General features: G+C 53.5%; 2 protein-coding genes across 10 annotated transcripts in view; one reads left to right on the top strand and one right to left on the bottom strand.

Moving 5' to 3' along the window:
* The window catches only part of GRIP2 (glutamate receptor interacting protein 2), a 95,702-nt gene extending 91,519 nt beyond the window's left edge, over positions 1-4,183 (top strand). For all 7 annotated transcript variants that reach the window (XM_077857702.1, XM_077857701.1, XM_077857700.1 and 4 more), the window contains 2 exons: positions 180-326; positions 1,547-4,183. In XM_077857702.1, the coding sequence (XP_077713828.1) occupies positions 180-326; positions 1,547-1,705 (306 nt within the window). In that variant the 3' untranslated portion in view covers positions 1,706-4,183. The remainder of the gene's footprint in view (positions 1-179; positions 327-1,546) is intronic.
* A 1,904-nt stretch (positions 4,184-6,087) lies between these two features.
* Positions 6,088-19,608, bottom strand: part of SLC6A6 (solute carrier family 6 member 6) — an 85,325-nt gene continuing 71,804 nt past the window's right edge. For all 3 annotated transcript variants that reach the window (XM_077857693.1, XM_077857695.1, XM_077857694.1), the window contains 5 exons: positions 18,246-18,383; positions 16,833-16,935; positions 16,045-16,145; positions 13,408-13,578; positions 6,088-10,556 (listed from right to left, as the gene is read on the bottom strand). In XM_077857693.1, the coding sequence (XP_077713819.1) occupies positions 10,416-10,556; positions 13,408-13,578; positions 16,045-16,145; positions 16,833-16,935; positions 18,246-18,383 (654 nt within the window). In that variant the 3' untranslated portion in view covers positions 6,088-10,415. The remainder of the gene's footprint in view (positions 10,557-13,407; positions 13,579-16,044; positions 16,146-16,832; positions 16,936-18,245; positions 18,384-19,608) is intronic.

Below are 19,608 nucleotides of genomic sequence, written 5' to 3'. Positions count from 1 at the left end.
GGAGGGTGTGCTGCAGTGGAGATGGCGAGGGGGTGCCACGCGGCAAAGGCAGTGAAGTGGTGGGGAGCACAGCTAGGCAGCACGCTGGGCGTGGGTCCCACGCTGAGGAATTTGGGTCACTGTGGGGAGCTGGGGCAAAGGTCAGAGCTCCAGGGACCTCCTCCTCCTTCTGCTCCCAGGTGACCCTGCACAAGGACCCCTTGCGGAATGACTTTGGTTTTAGTGTCTCTGACGGCCTCCTGGAGAAGGGTGTCTATGTCCACACTGTGCGCCCCGATGGGCCAGCCCAACGTGGGGGCCTCCGGCCATTCGACAGGGTCCTTCAGGTAATGCTGAGCTGGGGGCACTGTGGATGGTGTGGCTTTCCTTTGCCTCGTGGGGAAAGAGCCCCACTTTTTTTTAAGATTTTATTTATTTATTCATGAGAGACACACAGAGAGAGGCAGAGACACAGGCAGAGGGAGAAGCAGGCTCCATGCCGGGAGCCCGATACGGGACTCCATCTCAGGACCCCGGATCATGCCCTGGGCTGAAGGTAGATGCTCAACCGCTGAGCCACCCAGGCGCCCTGAAAGAGCCTCACTTCTACACTGGCTGAGTGGCCTTAGGCAAGTCACCTCCTGCCTCTGAGCCCCAGCTTCCTGTGGAAGGGAATGGTAACAGCAGCCCTATAGTCAGGTTAGGCCCGGTCGTGTTGCTGTAGCAACCCCGAATCTCACTGGCTTCACACACACCGACCGTATTTGCCCACTGTAGGCTGGCATAGGCTTCCTCTCCCAGGCTAATGGGGCTCTACCCTCATGCCAATGCCTTAGACCACGTGACACAGGAACCCGGCCGGGAAAATCACATGTGGGTTTTTCTGCCTTCACCTAGAAGTGACAGGTGTCATCCCCCATCACAGCCTATTGGCCAGAATCAGTCACATGACCTTGCTAAGTGCAAGGGAGCCTGGGAAATGCAGGTGCATGGATGGAAAGTTCTGGGAGAGTCCCGGCGCGGCTGCCCTGCACCGCCTTCCCCACGCCGCAGCTACTTTTGTTTCTTTGGTGTGGTTTCTGCTGTACTCGCACTACCTTTACGGACCGTGTTTCCTTTAAACGGGTGGTGGAGTTTTTTCAACCTTATTTTGAAAGGAAGCCTTTCATGTCACTTAGGAATGAGAATCCAGCACCCCTCGCTTGACATATAGAAGGTCAATGTCAAATAAAAATAAAACAGAAGCAAAGCAATGTCGTGGAATTCTAGGCAGGAAGCCGAGTGTGTGGTCTGCTCTTTTATGTTAAAAAAAGGGAGAGGGACGTAGGTGTTGGGGGAGTGGGAAGGATGTACTGGCATCCCCTTAGGGGTTTCTCTTTGATAAACCCCAAGCAGAAGGGCTGAAGGAGAACTACACAGAGGAGGACTTCCTCTCTGTGAATGTTCTAGATTTACCGGGTGTCTGGGCTGGGGCGGGGCCCCCACTTGAGGAGATCTCACGATTCCTGCCTGCTTCAGCCCGGGGCTCAGCTGATGCCGTCTGTCCCCTTGGCTGTGTCCCGTGCAGGTCAACCACGTTCGCACGCGGGACTTCGACTGCTGCCTGGCCGTGCCGCTCCTGGCGGAGGCCGGTGATGTCCTGGCCCTGGTCATCAGCCGCAACCCGCTGGCACAGAGCAGCCGAGCCCCACGAGCACCAGGCCCCAGCAGCCCCCGGATGCTCTGAAGTCAGCGTGTGGTCTGGACACCCAAGGAGCCACGGGAGTAGATCCTGGCCTCCAGGCCTGTAACTGGGCTGGAGACGTGGCCACTCACTCATCCGTCTGTCTGTCTGGGAGGCTCCGAGTCATGGGCCGGAACCTGTCTCTATTCTCTGGTTCAGTGGTGCCTGGAGTACCAGGCAGTGAGGTCCCTGCCCCAGTTGGAGTGACATCTAGGTCTTTCTTCATATCGGGTCTCCAGGATGTCCAGAGGAGCCCTACTCAGTAGGAGCTGAGACAGGCCGCTCAGCTGGGAGAAGAGGGGTCTGGGGCCAGGGAGCACGGCTCAGTGTAGGCAGTGCTTTCTCCCAGGAGAGCTATGGAGTGGCCGGGGGGAGTGGGCTCCCTGTCACAGGAGGTGAGAGAGTGGGAACTGGATACCCCCAGTGCAGTGCAGTCACGGACTGAGGTGTGAGGCATCGGGGCAATGTATCCACACAGGCTCAGGTAGTTAGTTTCCCCCCAGTGGGAGCCTTTAGGGTGCGGCAGTGGGGGTGGGGCACTGGTTCTGGACAGCCTCTCACCAAGAGGGATGCCCCTCAGGGTGGGAGTCTAGCCCCTTTCCGTCTCCAGAATTCTGGTTTTTGGGGCTTGCTGGCATCCTCATTCTTAAGGGACTCTTGAGCTGGGGTGGCTGAACCCAGGAAACATCGGCCTGTCGAATCTGGAAGTGGGTGATTCTTGCATTTCGGCATCTCTGGCCTGAAGCCTCTGGGATTTGAGGCCATAGTTCTGGACCCTTGGGGCAAGCTCAGTGCCAGGCTCTGGGCTCTCAGCCCCTCCCGCTTCTTTTGTAGGAGGCACAGGTGCAAATCCATATGGACACACCCCTCTTGGGCCCAGCCCCTCATGATGGGAGGGAGTCGTTTGGGGGAGAAGACCCCAGAGTTTTCATTCACCTGCCATTTCTGTGGAGATGGGAAAACCATAGAGATAGGATATGTAAGATGATACAGCTCCTCTTCAGTATCCAAACCAGTGAGGAAGGAGAGACCAGGAGAGGGAGGCACAGAGACAGAGGCAGGCACACAGGCCAGAGACAGGCCATCCCCCTCACACCCAGAGGTGAGTGTCCAGAGGGGTCCTTTAAGGAAGTTTATTCCCACTTGAAATCTGGAAGCACCAGCATCCCTTAAAGTCATTGTCCTCAGACAATGAACCCTGCAGACCAGGAACCCTTTTGATTTGGGGAAGAGCACAGGCCTTCACCTGGTGGTCTGGCTGTGGCCCCAGGGATGGAGGTGGACCGGCAGGATTCAGTCAGGTCTGGGGATTTGCTTTGCTCTTAAAGGGGTCTCAGGAAAATGGAGCACCCACTCCTGCCTGTGTCCTCCGTGCTTCTGTCCCATGGAGGCCCCTGAAATGCTCTCCCGCTTAAGGGATGAGATGGGGAGTCAAGAGGTGTCTTCTTTTTGCTCTGGATTGCTGCTTGGTTGCTCTGTGACGCCCTCTGGGTCTGACCCTCTCTGGACAATCAAGAGGTGGAGAGTCTCTGAGTAGGGACCGGCCTCCCTGTCATGGCCAGAACCATGCCCATTGGGCGCCCTGCCCACACTCTCCCTGAAGGCCTGCATTCCCTCTTCTCCTCCCTCGACCTCCCCACACCCTGCCACTCCCTGCCTTCCCCAGAGAGCCCTTCATGCCGGCCAACTGCCCAATGCCTCTGCTACCTTGGATTCCTGTGTAAACACTCACCCCTGGGGTGAAAGGGCACTGCCCACCCATCGCAGAGGCACTGAGCAAAAGCCAAGAGAGCCCTCAGCTTGGGGGGCCAGGGGGTGACATAGCAGAGACATGGCTACTGGCAGCCACAACTGAGTGAACTTAGGCAAGTTGCCCGGCCTCTCTGGACCTCTGTCAAGTGACAGGGCTGGACAGGCCACACTCCCAGGGCGTCTGCTCAGGAGAGCTGCGTTCGACTGCAGATGAGGGAAGTGGCATCCCGACTCGGACCCCGACCAGTTTGCCCCTCTTGCCACCCCCCCCCACCTTCTTGGGCTGAGGCCTCTGCCATCCCCCAGATGTATGCAACCAGGCCCGGCAGGTGGCCCCTGGCCGTGGCTGGCCTTCTCATATGCAATATTTCTTCTGGCTTCTCAATGGGGATCATAGATCCCAGACTTGACATTTCCCGATGCCCGTCCCTGGTGAGCATCCTGCCTGCCTATGCATTTTGGGTATAGCTCCTGTGACATGCCCCTTCCACCCCCAAAAGCTGTATTTTTCTCTGGCTGAGATTAGAGCATATTCCTTGTAAAGTATTTTTCTACATGGGGTTTTCTTAGGGCTCTCGGGAAGCACATGCCAAGGGGGCTGCATTGCAAAGGCCATTTGGGGTCTGTTTGGGGCCTATGTGTAAATCTGTTGTCAGGGGTTGCAGTGACGTAGGAGCTGGGGATGGGGTGCTGTTGGAATGATTTTTTAAATAAAATTATTTAAATGCAGCCAGACTGTGGTATCTGTTTTTTTGTTTGCTTGTTTGTTTCTCATCATAGGCTGGCAATAGTCAGCTTCCATTTGGATCTTAGGACATCTTCCCTGCTTTTAATTAATTCATGCATCCAAAAAGTCTGCTTGGGCTACACATCATTCTAGCCCCTGGGAAAACAGCATGAACATGACAGATGAGGTCCTGTCTGCGTGGGGCTTATATTCTAGGGAAGACAGACAGTGACCAGGGGAGCAAACCGTGAGGAGGTTTTTCAGCAGGTATAGAGTGCAGTGGAAAAAAACCAACCATGGGGATAGAATGGGGTCAGGAAGGACTTCTCTGAAGGAATAATTTGTGCTGAGACCTTTAAAGGCAGGAGTCAACCCTGTGGAGACCGGGAGGAACTGTGTCCTAGGCAGAGGGCACAGCAAGTGCACATGCTCGGAGGTGGGCGTGAGCTTGGTGGGTTCAAGAAAGAGAAAGGAGGCCCAGAAGCAGAGTGGGGAGACCAGGCTGGAGGTTTGCAGGGCCCAGTGGTAAGGCTCTGGTTAGGGACTATGGATTTCATTCTGTCTGCAGGGGGAAGCCAGTGAGGCAGGCGAGTGGCGAGTCTGCTGCATGGAGCCCCTAAAGGGTGCTGGGTGGGGCCCCATCGATGAATCTTCCCAGGGCATCCCAGGCAGGATGAGCCCAGAGGACATGTCCTCGCTGCAGCTCTGTGTGGGCGGAGGAAGAGCTTCTTTCCATCAGCTATGCAGGATGGAGTGAGCGCCCCATCACTGGAGGGGTGCTAGCATGGCCAGCCCGCATTGGGTGCAATTATGTGGTTGGGCCAGGGAGCCCAAAGTGAGCTGTGCACAGGGCACCACTACTCTTCTTAGTTCTGGGTGACAGGTTCAGAGCCCTTCTGCAATGGGAGGGAGGCAGGGGCAGGTCATGACCTGGAGAAGCAGCCCCGTCCCACAGACTGGCTGCGTGTAGGCCCTGTTCTGTGTGCTTTTCAAGAATCTCCTGGATCCTCCTATAGCCTTCAGAGGAGGCTGTTATCATTCCAGTGTTAGAGGTGAGGAAATGGGGCACAGAGATGTTAAGTAATTTGCCCTAAGTCACACAGGTAGTAAAGGATGGAGGTACGGTTTGAACACAAGTTTTATGGCCAAGACACTCAGGGAGGAGGGAGGCCATCCAAAAAGCCAATAGCCAGAGGAAGAGCTGAAGGAGTGGTGTTTTATTTTAACATCGTCTATAATGAGTTACTGAGAGGTGTTTTTTTGGTCTGGGAAGTTGGGGAAAGGACCCAGCAGGCTTCCCTGAACTTGCCTACTCATCAATCTGCCCAAAACATTGACCTGCCCTGTGACCCCAGTGAGGCCAAGCCTCTCTTCCGGCCCATTTCCCCATCTGTAACAGTGGGTTGGGTACATGATTCCCAAGGCAGAGGACATCTATGCCAACCACTTATTTTCTGGGGTCCTGAAGTGTCCCCCGCCTTCCGAGGCCCCAGTGTCTGTGGCATGATTTCTATTTGCATCCCTCTAGGACTTGCCTCCTCCCTGCAGCCTGCCCCACTCAGACTTGGCCATCAGAAAGCCCCTGCTTGGGCGTCAGGAAGCAACTACCCCTGGTGCATCACCTCTTGTCAGCCCGAAGCCTTGAAGGGGGTGATGGTTTATTCCAGGTGGGGAGACAGACCGATGTGAGGTCTCCCAGCTGGGTGTGCGGCAGGTGGGCGTCGGTCCCCAGGGTTGGTGGAACCAGCCAGAGTAGACCCAGGAGTCGGAGGACAACTCTTTCACAGACCTGCTGTGTGCCCTTGAGGCATCCCCTCCAGGAGGGGTCTTCCGCCTCAGTGTCTCCGACCCCAGATGGCAATACCACGAGGAAAAACAGCCTCCTCAAAAACAGAACCCACACGTGTTGGATTTTAAAAAGGAAATGTTTATTTTCATGTTATAAGGTGATTACAAACTCCTCTAAAAAAAAGCAAAGATGAATTTAAAATATCGATATACATATTTATCTAAAAAGCAAAAGAGGAAAAGAAGAGCCCTGCGAAATACAGGGATTATATCATAAAACATTTATACACAAAAGCTTGTATACTGCAAGACTGAATTATACACCGAGGATCTTATTCAGATACAAATGTTCCTCCTCAGAAGAGTCTCGTTGGTTGTTGTTTTTTTTTTTTTACAAAAGTTTAAAATATCTTAAAAATATTTTGAAGTCTTAAAAAAAAGTCCTGATGAGCCAGACATATTTCTGGAAGGAGGCAAGACCCACGATCTCAGCTTTCTCTTGTGCTAAATACAGTCACAGTTGCTAGGGATTCGAAAATTAATTGGGGGGAGGGGGGGAGAAACGGAGCCAACATCTCAATTTGAAGCCAAATATATAACAAGATGCTCCATCCCTCAGGGAACTGTCAGAACACGTCTGTAGTGACACCCACAAGAGAACAATGAAACAGCTTCCTATTAAAAACAAGAGCATTCTGAGGGCCAGGCGTTAACAGGGCGGGGGGCGAGGGAAATGCTGTTCTCTGGCTTCCGGGTTACTCACGCCCCTCTCTGAGTTTTGCTCTCGGGATTTTGTTTGGTTGGTGCTTGTTGGATTTTTGCACGGTGCGATTTACGTGGGGCTGCCTGGCACCGGGTCTCGGGGCTGGACGGGACCTCTAGCCGCCTCGAGCTTTCTCTTGCATCCGTCCTGGCCTGTGTCTAGGCTCGAGGGGAAGGCTGGCACCTCTGCCTTGAGCACTGGCTGCCCAGAGCTTTTCCCCTTCCAGAAGGGCAGTGTTGGGGAGAAGCCGGCTGGACCATGGACCGCCGTGCCGTGGCGGCCTGTGGGGGATGCAAGATCACCGTGTGCTAGGCAGAGGGCAGCTCGCTCCCCTCGTGCTTCACCACCTCCTTTAGGGGTGCACTGGGGATCTGGGGTGAGAACGAGAGATACAGAGAGGGGGCTGTGTGCCACCCAGAAATCACCCAAGGCTGCTTCTAGCTGCCTGGGAATGTCCCGCACGGCCTCAGGCTAAATCCTGCCCAAGGACTTCTGCTTCTTTCCACAGCTGGCTTCACTGGGCCTCAGTTTCCTCATGTGCAACAGGGATCTCAGTTCCTAGCTCAGAGGGCTACTGGGTGCAGGGCCAGGGTGAAGGGGTGCTGCCTCTCTGGCTGGGCAGAGGGCAGTCGCCTGTCCTACAGAGCCACACCTTTGAGGATGGGGAGGGGGTGAGGGGTGCTTCTCCTCGTCCCTGAATGCTGGGGCACAGAGCGCTTCCTTGTTCATAAAGGCTCGTCTCGGGTCTTCAGGGAGAACACTGGGGAGACGCACTTGCCACTTGCCACACACCCCTCAGAGAACCTGCAACTGGAACTGACTCGGGACAGCCTGGTTCCAGTCCCTGCCCGCTGTGCCCGGTCTGTTCTGCGCTCCGGGCCTCGCAGAAGCCCCCCATTTTCCAAGGGCGCGGACCGGGGAGGCACTGACTGTGCAGGACTGTCCCCTGGAGGGGCCGACACAGCCCATGGCAGGCTCAGAGAAGCATCTCCCTGGGTGAGATTTAGCCTAAGGCCCTTACTCATTTCTGCATCCTCAGAAAGTTCTTTAACCATCTCCCTTACATCCCTCCCAGAGCTGGCCAACTGGGCTAGGTGCGGACACCAGAATTTCTGACCCATTCCCAAGGCAGAGAGTGGGGGGACTGCCTGTTCTCCAGAGACAGGAGGACCAGAGTCATGAGCTCCAATGACAAGTTTCCTTTATGTGGAGACATATCAAAGTCACGCATCATTACACCTTGTACTCACAGAGCCAAGTTCTGCAGACACACAAGGGCCAGGGGAGTAGACAAGAGGGCCCGATTGGAGACAGGTAAACTGGGAGATTGTCAAGAGAGGGGCTCGGGGAAAGTGGCTGACCTTCCTTCCAGGCAGGGCCTGGGGACTTGGTCTGCTTGTGTCTTTGGTCTAGAATTTGGTCTGCGAATCTTATGAGAAGAAGCCTTTCTCAGGCCATTTCCAGAATGTTGCAATTTACCTACCAACCCCAAATACTGTAGCCTTTTTACCGGAGGGGAGATATTATAGCCTGAGATGACCACAAATGCCCAGGCAGCCACAGCTTACCAAGCACCCCTTGACCCCACACATCACCTGTCCCCAATCGTGGACAGTGGTTAGTTTACTAAGTTCCATGAGACGAAGGAAAACAGATCACATTGCTACTCAGTAAAATTAGGAAAAGACACAACAACAAAATCAACTCAGACACAGCGGCAACCATAAATACATAGAAAAACAGGAACACAGAATTGTTAACGGTTTGGAATAGGACTGGGTATTGTTTGGCAGAGTGTATCCTTTGGAAACAGTGAAATGTGAAATGTGAATGCTTGCCAGAGAGAAGAGGTTCAGGGTTGCCTCCGCCTCTGGGGAGGGGGCACACACCAGAGGCTCCTCCCCTCCCAAATTTGGGGAGAGGGTTCCAGGATTCAGAGAGCCCCCGCTCTCAACACCTGAGCTGGGCTTCACCCTCCGCACCCCACGAGGCAGTCACTGGCGTTTGTGCATGACAATGTTTTGGTTGAGTTGAGACTCTGAACTTGGAAGTGACAGTTTAAATGGCACAGTTTAGGTCCAAATGGGGGCTTGGGTGGAGACGTGTCCGTCTCAGGATTTTAAAGGTGGAGTACCTTCTCTACTTCTTCAGAGAGGAATGCCGCTCTAAATCAGGCTCTTGGCCAAGCCAGTTCTGGGGTGCCAGCCCCCTGAACAATCCTACCTTTCTAGAAAATGCTCCCTCGCCTCCTCTCCTCGGTCCCCACGTGGTGTGCATCCAACACCGGCTACTGCAGGAGTTGTGAAGTCCTGAAGAGCTTCACTATCTCCCAAGCCACCACCAAGGGCTGCTCTTGTGCCCGAATGGGGAGGAGGGCTTGGGAGCGCTTAGCCCGACTCCAAGATTCAGGGAGCCTCCAGAAACACTCTTGGCACTCCCAGCTAGGAGCTGGGGCAGCCCTGGGCGGGGAGCTTGTCAGGAGTTTCCCAGCCTCTGGGAGATGAGGACAGAGCTGAGGATGGAGAGATGAGGAAAGAAAAGCACCCCTCCCTGACACCAGGCCTCTCTGAACGCCTGGGCCCACACCCTTTGGTCCACTGGCTCACCCCTCGTCCCTCACCAGATACATCATGCTTCTCTCCTACACGGAGCTGCAAGACATGTCAGCGGGGAAACGGCCAGAACCTGACACAATAGAATCCCATAAAACACAACAGCCCCATCTGTGCGAGGTTTGGGGCCCTGAGATCCCTGGCTCCTGCTGCGCTGGCCATGGGCGGCAGCCAAGCAGTCCGCCTCCTGAATGTCAGGGTGCCATCCTCACCGGCCCTCCCGGGAGCCCTTGCCGCTCCCTCTGGTGCTGACAACCTGCCTGACAGTCCTTCTGACTATCCACCCTCGATCTCAATGTACCAGGTGGGGTTTTGCTGCTGGTACAACGGTTTCTAGAGAATCGGACTTGCGCTGTACGGCCTCCTCTGTCTGCCTTAAGTCAATCCCTTGATCTCAGAGGTTGATCCATTATTTTGGCATTTCTCTTATTGGCTAAGACAAGTGTCATTGAAGCTTGTGGCCCTCCTTTCTCCAGCCTCTCTGGGTCTGGCCAGCTAGTGGGGCCTCCCCCCACTCCCCCAGCCCCACTATATGCTTCTACTCGAACCAGGCTGAGAAGGTACTACACCCTTAAAATGGGTCTACTGTCCAGGTCAATTCCACCCTGTGTTTTTGGGGGGCAGAACTTTCTGCCAGCTACACAAGCACCGAAGAATTGCTTTTAAAAACGAGATCTATTGCTGGCAAGAAGATCGATTCAAGTGGTAAAACTGTATGACAATCTCTAAATGTATATATAATTATATGTAAAAAAAATACAAAGAAAAATTTACCAAGTTCCCATAAAATACATCTAATTCAATATGAAAGCTCTGCCTCGTCCCGGACATCTGCCGGTGGGTTTTCTTTTTGTACAAAATATCCCCAAATCAAAACAAAATACACATACGCACAATACCACACACACACACACACACACACACACACCAACACACACACACACAGAGTAACATTTTCTGTGACAATTAAAAAAAAAACAATCCTAGTGCAAATAGAAAGCTCTGTAAACCTGGTCCTATGAGAATCTAATGTTAGTAAACAGCAGGGAAGCGGCCCGTCTGCCCAAGAGCTCACATCATGGTCTCTACTATGATGTGGGTCGGTTTCATGAGAGCCCCGTTCACGGCCAGGCGGGAGCTGTAGGGCGTAGCCCCCTCGCGCTCCACGGCCCAGCGGTTGGGTTCCCTCGGGGTCAGCAGGTACTTGAGTCTCTGGAGAAGGAAGAGGATGGCAGTAGAGAGAAGTCAGGCGGCCTGCCTCCCCGCTCCACCACGACTGTCTACACCCTGAGTCCTGCCAGTGTGCCCTCTGGCCTTTGGCAAACTACCACCCTCTCTGGACCACCCCCCCACCCCCCGTTTCATCCACCGGCAGATGAAGGAATTGAACTAAGGTGCTTGGAAGGTCCCTCTGGGCCTTGAATCAGGGTGGAATCTCTGAGGAGTTTCCCTGGGCAACCCTTGCTTGCAGGGACAGGGGACTCACACCTCCCAGTTCCGACTTCTTTCCTCCCATGGAGCTAAATATGCCTCCTAGTAATTCCCATCCCTCAATTTCTCTGACTTGCAAAGCAGCCCCAGCCGAGTTCATGCAATTTGCATGCCAGAGGCCGGATAACTGTTGTGAGCCTCCCATGGCTCCCACCTTCCCCAAGAAGAAACTCCACCAAACTCCTCAGCCACCTGTAAACTGCATTTCCTGCTTTCTCGCACCCTCCCCACCCATTCCCTCTGCAGGGCTTTTCCCTGCTCAGGGCTCGGAGACCACTGCTCTGCCTGAGCTGCACCTTCCGACAGAGACAAGCCAGAGGCTGGATTGCATGAGAATCACCCCATCACTTTTGGGCAGGGTGAGTTTTGCCCTCTGGGCTGGTTACTGGATCATGGACTTGGTGAGGAAAAGAGTCCTTCCCAGGCATTGGGACTGGGACTCCTCAGGGCTCCCGACTCCCCAGCTCCCCTCCTGCCAAGCATCCATTCTGAGACTTAAGCAGCAAACAGTTGTCAAGAAGAAACCTTCCTACTTAGGCATTTACATTCAACTTAAGTATATTACAATCTTTTTAAAGCTGCTTATTAAAAGCTACACTATTTCACTCAGAAAACCCAGATTCCATCTGCTCTTAAAAACTTGCAAGGCCTGGTAACCCCAGGGCCACATCCCCTCTTGGTAACAATAGGCCAGAGCTGAGTGCATGGCTGTCTGCTACAGCTCTAGATCACCTTCTCCAGGGGCCTCTCAGCCCTGCCCGAGGGCTTCCCTAGCCTGGGTTCCCTGCCTGGTCCTGGGGGACAGTTCCTGGTGGCTGCAGCTAAAGGGCAAAAGATGGAAGTCCAGCAGGAGAGCAGGCTTGGCTCCCTTCCATCACGCTGCCTCTCTGCGCAGATGTGTGCCCAGAAGATTGGGACAAGAGGCAGACATTCCAGGCGGCCACCCGGGGCTCTAGGCTTGCAAACCTGGCTGGGAGCACAGCCGGGAGACAGGTCGAGGGGTAGGCTCGGGGGACACAGCAAATGGATTGATGGTGGCTCCTATGCCTTCAGAGGAGGGGGCTTTGGTTATCCAACTGGTTTGTAGGTGCAAGTTTGGGTGGAGGCCTCACCCATACCTTCCTCCTTCCCCCCCACAAAACCCCATTCTCATCAAACCTCTGAACTTGGGATGAAACTACTTTAAAATTAAGCTTTGAAGGGACTCGGGTTAGTATTAGGTGTCCCCTCTCTGTGGCTGAAATTGCAGAACAGACATCCAAGACTCTCTGCTGTGCCCCAATTAACCTTTTAGTTTATGGGTGGTAGGTGCATTCTGGAAATTCCCAGGGAGGGTCTGGGTTGGCATGGAGTGTTTGGTAGAGGTGGGGGGTGAATGTGGAGGACTCAGGGCCGTAGCAACCACCCGTCTGTCCCCAGACCCAGTATTTCAGGATTTTAACAAATGATAGGGCCTAGCAGTACTATGGCTGAGCACTGGGGTCCTTCCCTGTGTCCTCTGAGGAATTACAATGGGTCTGATGCTGAGGGAACACCCCAAGGGCCCAAGGGCTGTCCTGGCTGAGATGGACCCCAGCTTCATGGCTTCGTGTTTTGCTCCCGGGCACACCCCGGCCGACTTCCTCTGTCTCGGGAAGGCTGCTCCCTCTCTGCCAGGCCACCCGTCTCCCCCCACCAATACCACCTCCAGGCCTTTCCCCTGCCCACAAGGAAACTGGCCCAGCCCAAGGGGGAGCCAGGGCCCCAGGACATCCTGGCTCCAGATTTTTAAGAGAATAACAATAAAAACAGCCCAGAACAAAACAGTGTAGTCTTGGAGCTGGCCCAAGCCCAAAGGTTAAGGGAGATTCTAAGAAAAGGATTTCTTGGAAAGAGCCCCAGCTCTTGCCACAGCCTGGAATCTGCAGTATTGTTGGGAGAAATTTCTGAGGGGTTGGTGGTGAGGAGGGGGCCTCGGGTGGGAAACTGGCAGGCACAAGACCGGGGCCACAGATCTGGGGAAGGGGCCACCAGCACGGGTTGGGCTTATCCAAAACTTGGCTTCAGAGTAAGAGAAGGCCTCTGGGTGGAGCTCAGGCTTCCTTCCCGGCTCCTTGTCTCCTGGCGTATGGCTACAGCCCCATGGCTCCCACTGCTCCCAGGATAAGCCCCTAGCTCTGAGCTTGGCATGCAAAACCGCTGTCGCCTGCCCAGCGCCATCGCCCACTCCCCAGAACATGTCATTGCTGCCCAAGGGCTATCACATGTCCTTGCCTGCGAATGCACTGGGCATCACACCCTTCCATTTCTTCTTCCCTGCCTGGTAAATTCCTCCTGCCCACAGCCCTGCTCTCAACGTCACCGCAGAGCCTTCATCCACATGAGTTGTTCTTCGTTCCCATTTCCCCACACGCCTGCCCACCATCTCAACCCCTCCGCGTGGTGGGCAAGGGATCCGGGACCCAGAGAGGGCAGCAGTGTGCCCAAGGTCACCCAGCAAACCTAGGACGGCCAACAGCCAGCAGCTAGCTTTCATCCTCCCGCCTCTCACCCTCCTGCACCCCTCACATCCAGCCTCGGTCTATGTGCTCACCACGAGGAACGGCCCTTCCGTCTGGCAGAGGCGGATGACCATGACCAAGGGGACACACATCATGGAGGACAAGGCCAGACTCCAGCCCAGCCCGATGGCCCAGGTGGGGTACACGTAGACTTTGTTGTAGGTCAGGGGTACGTACTTGACGAGAGAGAAGATAAAACATCCCTGTGGAGAGATAGGGCAGTCAGGGGGGCCCCGCGCATCGGGGGCAGGAAGCTTCAGGAACCAGGGCAGGCGCCACCCCAGGGGCCTCACTCCCTTCTCCACTCTGCTGCCTGAGGAGCTCCCCTGGGCCAACCTGACTGAGTTGCTTCCCGGCTCAGGACCCCTCTGTGGCTTCCCGGTGCCTTCAGGATGCCATCCGAATGCCTCAACCCAGCCAGCAATGTCAGCCAAGAGCTATGCCCCTTCCGCCCTTACTTACCCATCACCCCTGCCTCTACATCTACCCTCCAGCTGCCCAGCTCCCCAGCTACCTGCCCTGGGACCTTTGAACAGGCTGTGTTCTGAATGGACCCCTTACCCTGCATCTCCTTGTCCTAATTTAGTTCTCTTGGTCCTGCCTTCCTTGTCTAGGCCCCACCCAGACTCAGGTGCCCATACTTTTCCTTTCCAGGAAGCATGTGGTTATAATTACTCCTTCAGCACGCACTCCTCCACCCAACTGAGTCAGTGAGGACAGGTGGGGCGTCAGTCTCATTCCCTTATTTCTCTAACACCTGGTGCAGCTCCAGGTGCACCCAGCAGGCGCATAGTAAATTCTAGCTGCACGGATAAAAGTCTTTCCTCCCCTCTCCCACTGCCACCCACCCCTCTCCATCCCGGGGCCTAGCCTCCCAGAACAAGGTGTGGGCTTGGACCTTCTTGCCCACTTGAGTGTCCAGTCCCAAGCCCATGCCAATGGCCAGTGGCCATCAGCGTCCATGAATAGTGGTGTGTGGTGAGCTCTGAGCCCAAAGGCCTGTGCAAAGTCCACATTTCCTCCAGGAAGAGCACATGAGGCTGGCTGGGAGGGCCCAGGACTTCTGCTTCTTGTCAGAATTACATCTTAGTATATAACCAAGGGTTGTCTAAATTGCTACACAGTGTAAATATGACTTAAATCTTCAATACCTAATATCTGGGGTTTGACAGGAAGACAAATCTACATAAATCAGAATTAGTGATGGAGGAAGGAAGAGCACGAGGCTGCAGTCGCCTTCCACTACGCATCTAGTGTACGCCTGGCTCTGTTGTGGTTTCCGTCCCTAAGGGTGGAGTGTAGTTCAGACAGGGAGAGGCCCAGAGGACAGCTGCTCGAGGCTCTCCCAGCACAAGGAAGCTTGCTACCTGCCCATTCATATTCCTTTCCACCAGGGTGACCTCATCCTGCCACCTGAGGATGCAGACTACTTCTGATCTATCCAACTCCTCAGGGAGGAAAGGAGGAAGAAACTGACGGTCAGAGTGGTGAGAGGAATTTCTCACAAACCAATGTCAAGTGAGGATGAGGAACAAGAACACAGGCTTTGAACCCAACTAAATTTATCTCCAACAATAACCTGTCAATTGTGGTTACTGGTTGCTAGAGTTCACCAAATTTTGTGGGGAAAATATGCACTTCAGATGAGAAGACCATAGCCATATTCAATGACAGCAGTGACAGCCCAAGGCTGTTGGCGCTACTCACCTCCCACTGCAGAGTCCTTACTTTATGACAGGGTAAACCAGAGTCCCGCAAGATCAGGGACCTGCTTAAGGTCCCACACAGTGACTTAATGGCAGTGCGGGTTTATTCTGGCCTGGGAGCAGGGTCACTGAGGAGAGGATCTGTCCATCTCTCAGCACCTGGTTCCTACATGCAAAGAACATTTCTGCCATTTGCATTCTCCATGCCATGAGCCGAGGACGGCACAACAGATATCTTCCCCTATAGTTAGCTCCAAAACTCACAACTGGTTTCAAACAACAACTGGGGAAGCAGAGGACTTCCCTTTTGCCAGAGCCTCTGAGTGCAAGTTTGAAGTGGGGTGCCTGGGTATATCCTATATTCCAAGATGGCAGGCAAGGGAACCCTGATGGGAAGGGGAACATGGCCCATGACCGCCCTGGGTGGGTACGAAGCTTCCTTGTTCTTGGCAGAGTCCAGAGCATCTCTTTACTGGGACTTTCCCTTTCTGGACACAACCTGCACCTGTCATGAAAACACCACATTTCCCACATCTATGATCTGTCTCCATTTGACATCCCAAAGGCCCCTCAACTTAATCAGTGACCCAAACTGAGCTCACTGAGCTCCAGAAGGGCTTGGACAAAGAGTATGTGCTCTGTTGTGGACTCTCTCAATTTCTCGACGTGCCCTGATACACCTTCCTCTTTCAGAATGCCTTGCCTTTGCACAGGCTGGTTCCTCTGCCAGGGATCCCCTTTCAGTCTTCTCCTCCTGACCAGCTCTTACCTATCCTTCAAAACTCATCTCAAGGTAACTTTTGGGAGCAGCCTGCTGCCCCACCTCCCCCAGACAGAGGCGTCACTGGGCTTGTTAGTTACAGGCCAGCGCTTGGCAGGTGCTGAGTGAAAGATGGTTTGGCAGGTAAGAATGTCAAGCCCCAAGGAGAAAAGGCACCCACAGCCAGGCAGGGCAGGACTCACAACACAGAGAACTGGAGTGACCACGGCCCAGCTGTACTTCATCCAGGGCCCAGGCCGATAGCCAATCATGTCCTCAATACCGTCATAAAGGTTATCGCTGCCTAGGAGAGACAGAGGTAGACAGATGGTGACACTGTGTCCAACACCAGCATCTGAATTGCACTACAGGGGCCTTGGGGGCCTTGAGGGGTCTCTGGGGTCCTGATACTCAACACTATGTAGACCCAAGAGTGGCAAGCATTTATCTGAAATTATTTGAAATTCAAATGTAGCTGGGTATATCCTATATTTTTCAGGCAAACTTAGGCAGACTGTAAATCTGGTAAATCCTGGTGTGGCCAATCCAATGTCTAGAGGGGGTTGAAATGGAGCATGGCTGGATCCCAGAGCAGTAAATCATAGGTGAACCCTGCATAGCCAAATTCCCTATTTGTCAAAACATATAATCACATCCTGCATCTTTGTATTCAACTCAGAATGAATTCCTCTTAGAATTCTCTGTTTCGGGGATACCTGGGTGGCTCAGTGGTTGAGCGTCTGCCTTTGGCTTAGGGTGTGATCCTGGAGACCCAGGATCGAGTCCCACATCGGGCTCCTTGAAGGGGGGAGCCTGCTTTTCCCTCTGCCTGTGTCTCTGCCTTCCTCTCTCTCTGTGTGTGTGTGTCTCTCATGAATAAATAAGATAAAATCTTAAAAAAAAAAAAAAAAGAATTCTGTTTCGGAAGCTTCTAAAATACACAGACCCAACGCAGAGACTTGAGAAAGGATATGCAACAATCCATACTCACCATATATCCAGGCAATAACAAAACATTCAAAGAATGCAACCCACAAAAGGCATACACCGCTAGCTGCATAGTAGTCAAAGAGTTGAAACACATACATGCCACCCTGTGAAGAGGAAAAACCAAAGAAGGTTGATTTGCTATATGGTACTCAATGCCCTAAATACATAAAGAGCTTTGGCATATCCTTAAGAGATATAAAACCCAAGAGAAAAATGGGCACAGACTATGATGACCTGTGTAAAAAGATGCTCAACTTCATGTTCGACAAATATAATTAAAAACATACATGCTCAGGGGTGCCTGCCTGGCTCAGTCAGCAGAGCGTGTGACTCCTGATCTCAAGGTTTTAAGTTCAAGCCCCACACTGGGTGTAGAGATTGCTTAAGAAAATAAAATCTTTAAAACACATACACATACAGAAAAATGAAAGCACAACATGTTTTCCTTAGCAAAATGATGGGTTTCCTGAAGCCAGTTTCCAGAGGAGGTGCTGAAAACTAACTGTGGCCAGCAGAGACTACTCCAGTGATATCCAGCTGCTCAGGGTGGACCTGTGATCTGCCTTTGGTGGGTGCGTGCACATGTTTCTTAAAGACACTTCTAGAGAAACATTTATTTGTATTTCCAGTAGGAAAAAGTGGTGAAACCCAAATTGCGTTTGGGGGCAAATGCAGCAATTTGCTGGAGAATGTGGGGAGGTAGATGGGAAGGGGTGCATGAGACGGCAGGCCCTAGGCCTATGCCAGGCTTACAGACTTGTTATTTAGCACAAGATTCTCTTTCTTCTCTGGCCTGCCTCTTCGTAGACAGTGGATCCACTGTCGCCTTAGACACCCTGTGCTTCCTTCCTTTCTGTATCTTTTTTCCCATTTAGATGGGTCCTCCTCAAGCCCCCTGCCCACCCTCTGAACAGCGCACCCTCCCTGTCAACCAGACAGGCCCAGTACTGCCTGCAGTATTCACCAGGAGGTCCACATTTACCCTCTGGAACGTGTCCACCTCCCCTCCAGGCCCGGGAAGGGCCGGTGCACATGTTTTCATGGGTGAAAAGAGCTGCTATTAAAAACGATTTCAGCTGAAGCACCTCTTCCCCAGGCTTCCTGGGATGAGGGAGGGACAGAGAAGGGGGGGGGGGGGAGAGGAGAGACTGGTGTTGCCATGGTAACAGGAGAAAGGGTTGGGGAGTTTGGGTCAGCTGGGTCCCGACCTGCCTCCTGCTGCCCAGGATGTAGGTCACTTCCCCTGGGCAGGGCGGGACCCTGAACTGGATGGGGCCCTATGGCTGGGCCTGGGGCTGGTCTGGTGGCGGGAGAGGGTGGCACAGCCCTGAACTAACTGGTCTTTGAAGCCTGTGTAGGTCACCAAGGGCCCTGCAAGAGGAAGTCCCCCCTGCCGGGCGAGAAAGCCACCTACCTCCGTCACCATTGACAGACCCAGCAAGTAGCTGATGCTACACATGAAGGCGATGAAGATTTCCCGACGGAAACCCTTCCTTAGGAAGGATGGGTAAAGATCGACCAAGGACGTGACCTGTCCTTCGACTTCAACAAACTGCGGAGGAGAAGACAGTGGTTGAGCCCTGGATGCCCAGCACCTCCTCTCCACTCAGATGGGAGAGCCCCAGTATGCCCAGGGTAGCCTGGGGGAGGGGGTCAAGTTTGTCCAAACGTATGAACCTGGTCTCATGGGCTCTGCCCAGGGAGTCCCACCTGCTGCTTAAGCCACAATGGGTCAGGCACAGGCATCCTACACATCCGTGTCTTGGCTTAGCTCTTCTGGATGCCTTTCCCTCATCATTCAAGACTCAGTTCAAGAATGACCACTTCTCTGAAGCCAGTGCTGACCTCCCGCCTTAGCCCGCTTGCTGGCACATGTGTTGGCACCAACACCTCCCCCATTTCGATCTTGGTCCTTTCTGACACTGAGGGAGGGGCCCTCCCTGCCCCATTTCTAGTCTCGAGTTCCCAGCTGGGCCAGGCACATGTGGCTGCCCAACAGACATATGAAGAATGTGGGGTGGGTGGGTAACTCAGGGTAAGCCTGAGCCCCACTTTCTCCAATAGATTCACACAATGGTTTTGGTTCTGTGGGAATCACGGATCTTGAAAGAATCCTACACACCCAAGTGCCCACATGCCTGCACCCATTCTGGGCTCCCAAAGATAAAGAAGACCACCTGGAGAGGCCCCTCCTTGGGTAACATGCTAGGATGATTCTCAGTCTTTCTAAATCTTCCCATCTTTGCAACCAACAATGTGACTTGGAGCCTGAGCCAAATCATTACACAGTGGGCTGCCTCTGTTTTAAATGGCAGCATAAAACTCTGTCCTGTAGACAGGTATCATCATGGGTCTGACCAGTGCCCGATGGATGGGCTCCACCCTTCTGTGGCTACTGACCTGGGCAAGGGCTCTTCCTCTACCTCGGTCTTTGCTGCCTATGTATCCAGAGCACAACCCAGAAATGAAGCTTCAGGGTTGAAGGGTACGTAGAAGCATTTTACATTTGGTGGCTACAGCCCAAATCCTCTGCCAACCAACACCCCCTCCAAGGCCTGTCTGTCTGATTGCTTTAAAAGTTGAAGAGCTGGGATCCCTGGGTGGCTCAGTGGTGTGGTGCCTGCCCAGGGTGTGATCCTGGGGTCCCGGGATCAAGTCCCACATCAGGCTCCCTGCAGAGTCTGCTTCTCCCTCTCCCAGTGTCTCTTGTGAATAAATAAATAAAATCTTAAAAAAAAACAAAAAAAGTTAAAGAGCTAAAACCTTGACCCTTCTGT

This window comes from Canis aureus, chromosome 19 (genome assembly GCF_053574225.1).
Source record: "Canis aureus isolate CA01 chromosome 19, VMU_Caureus_v.1.0, whole genome shotgun sequence".
NCBI lineage: Eukaryota > Metazoa > Chordata > Mammalia > Carnivora > Canidae > Canis > Canis aureus.
Note: the sequence above shows the minus strand (reverse complement) of the source record. Positions and strands in the feature narration are given on the sequence as shown.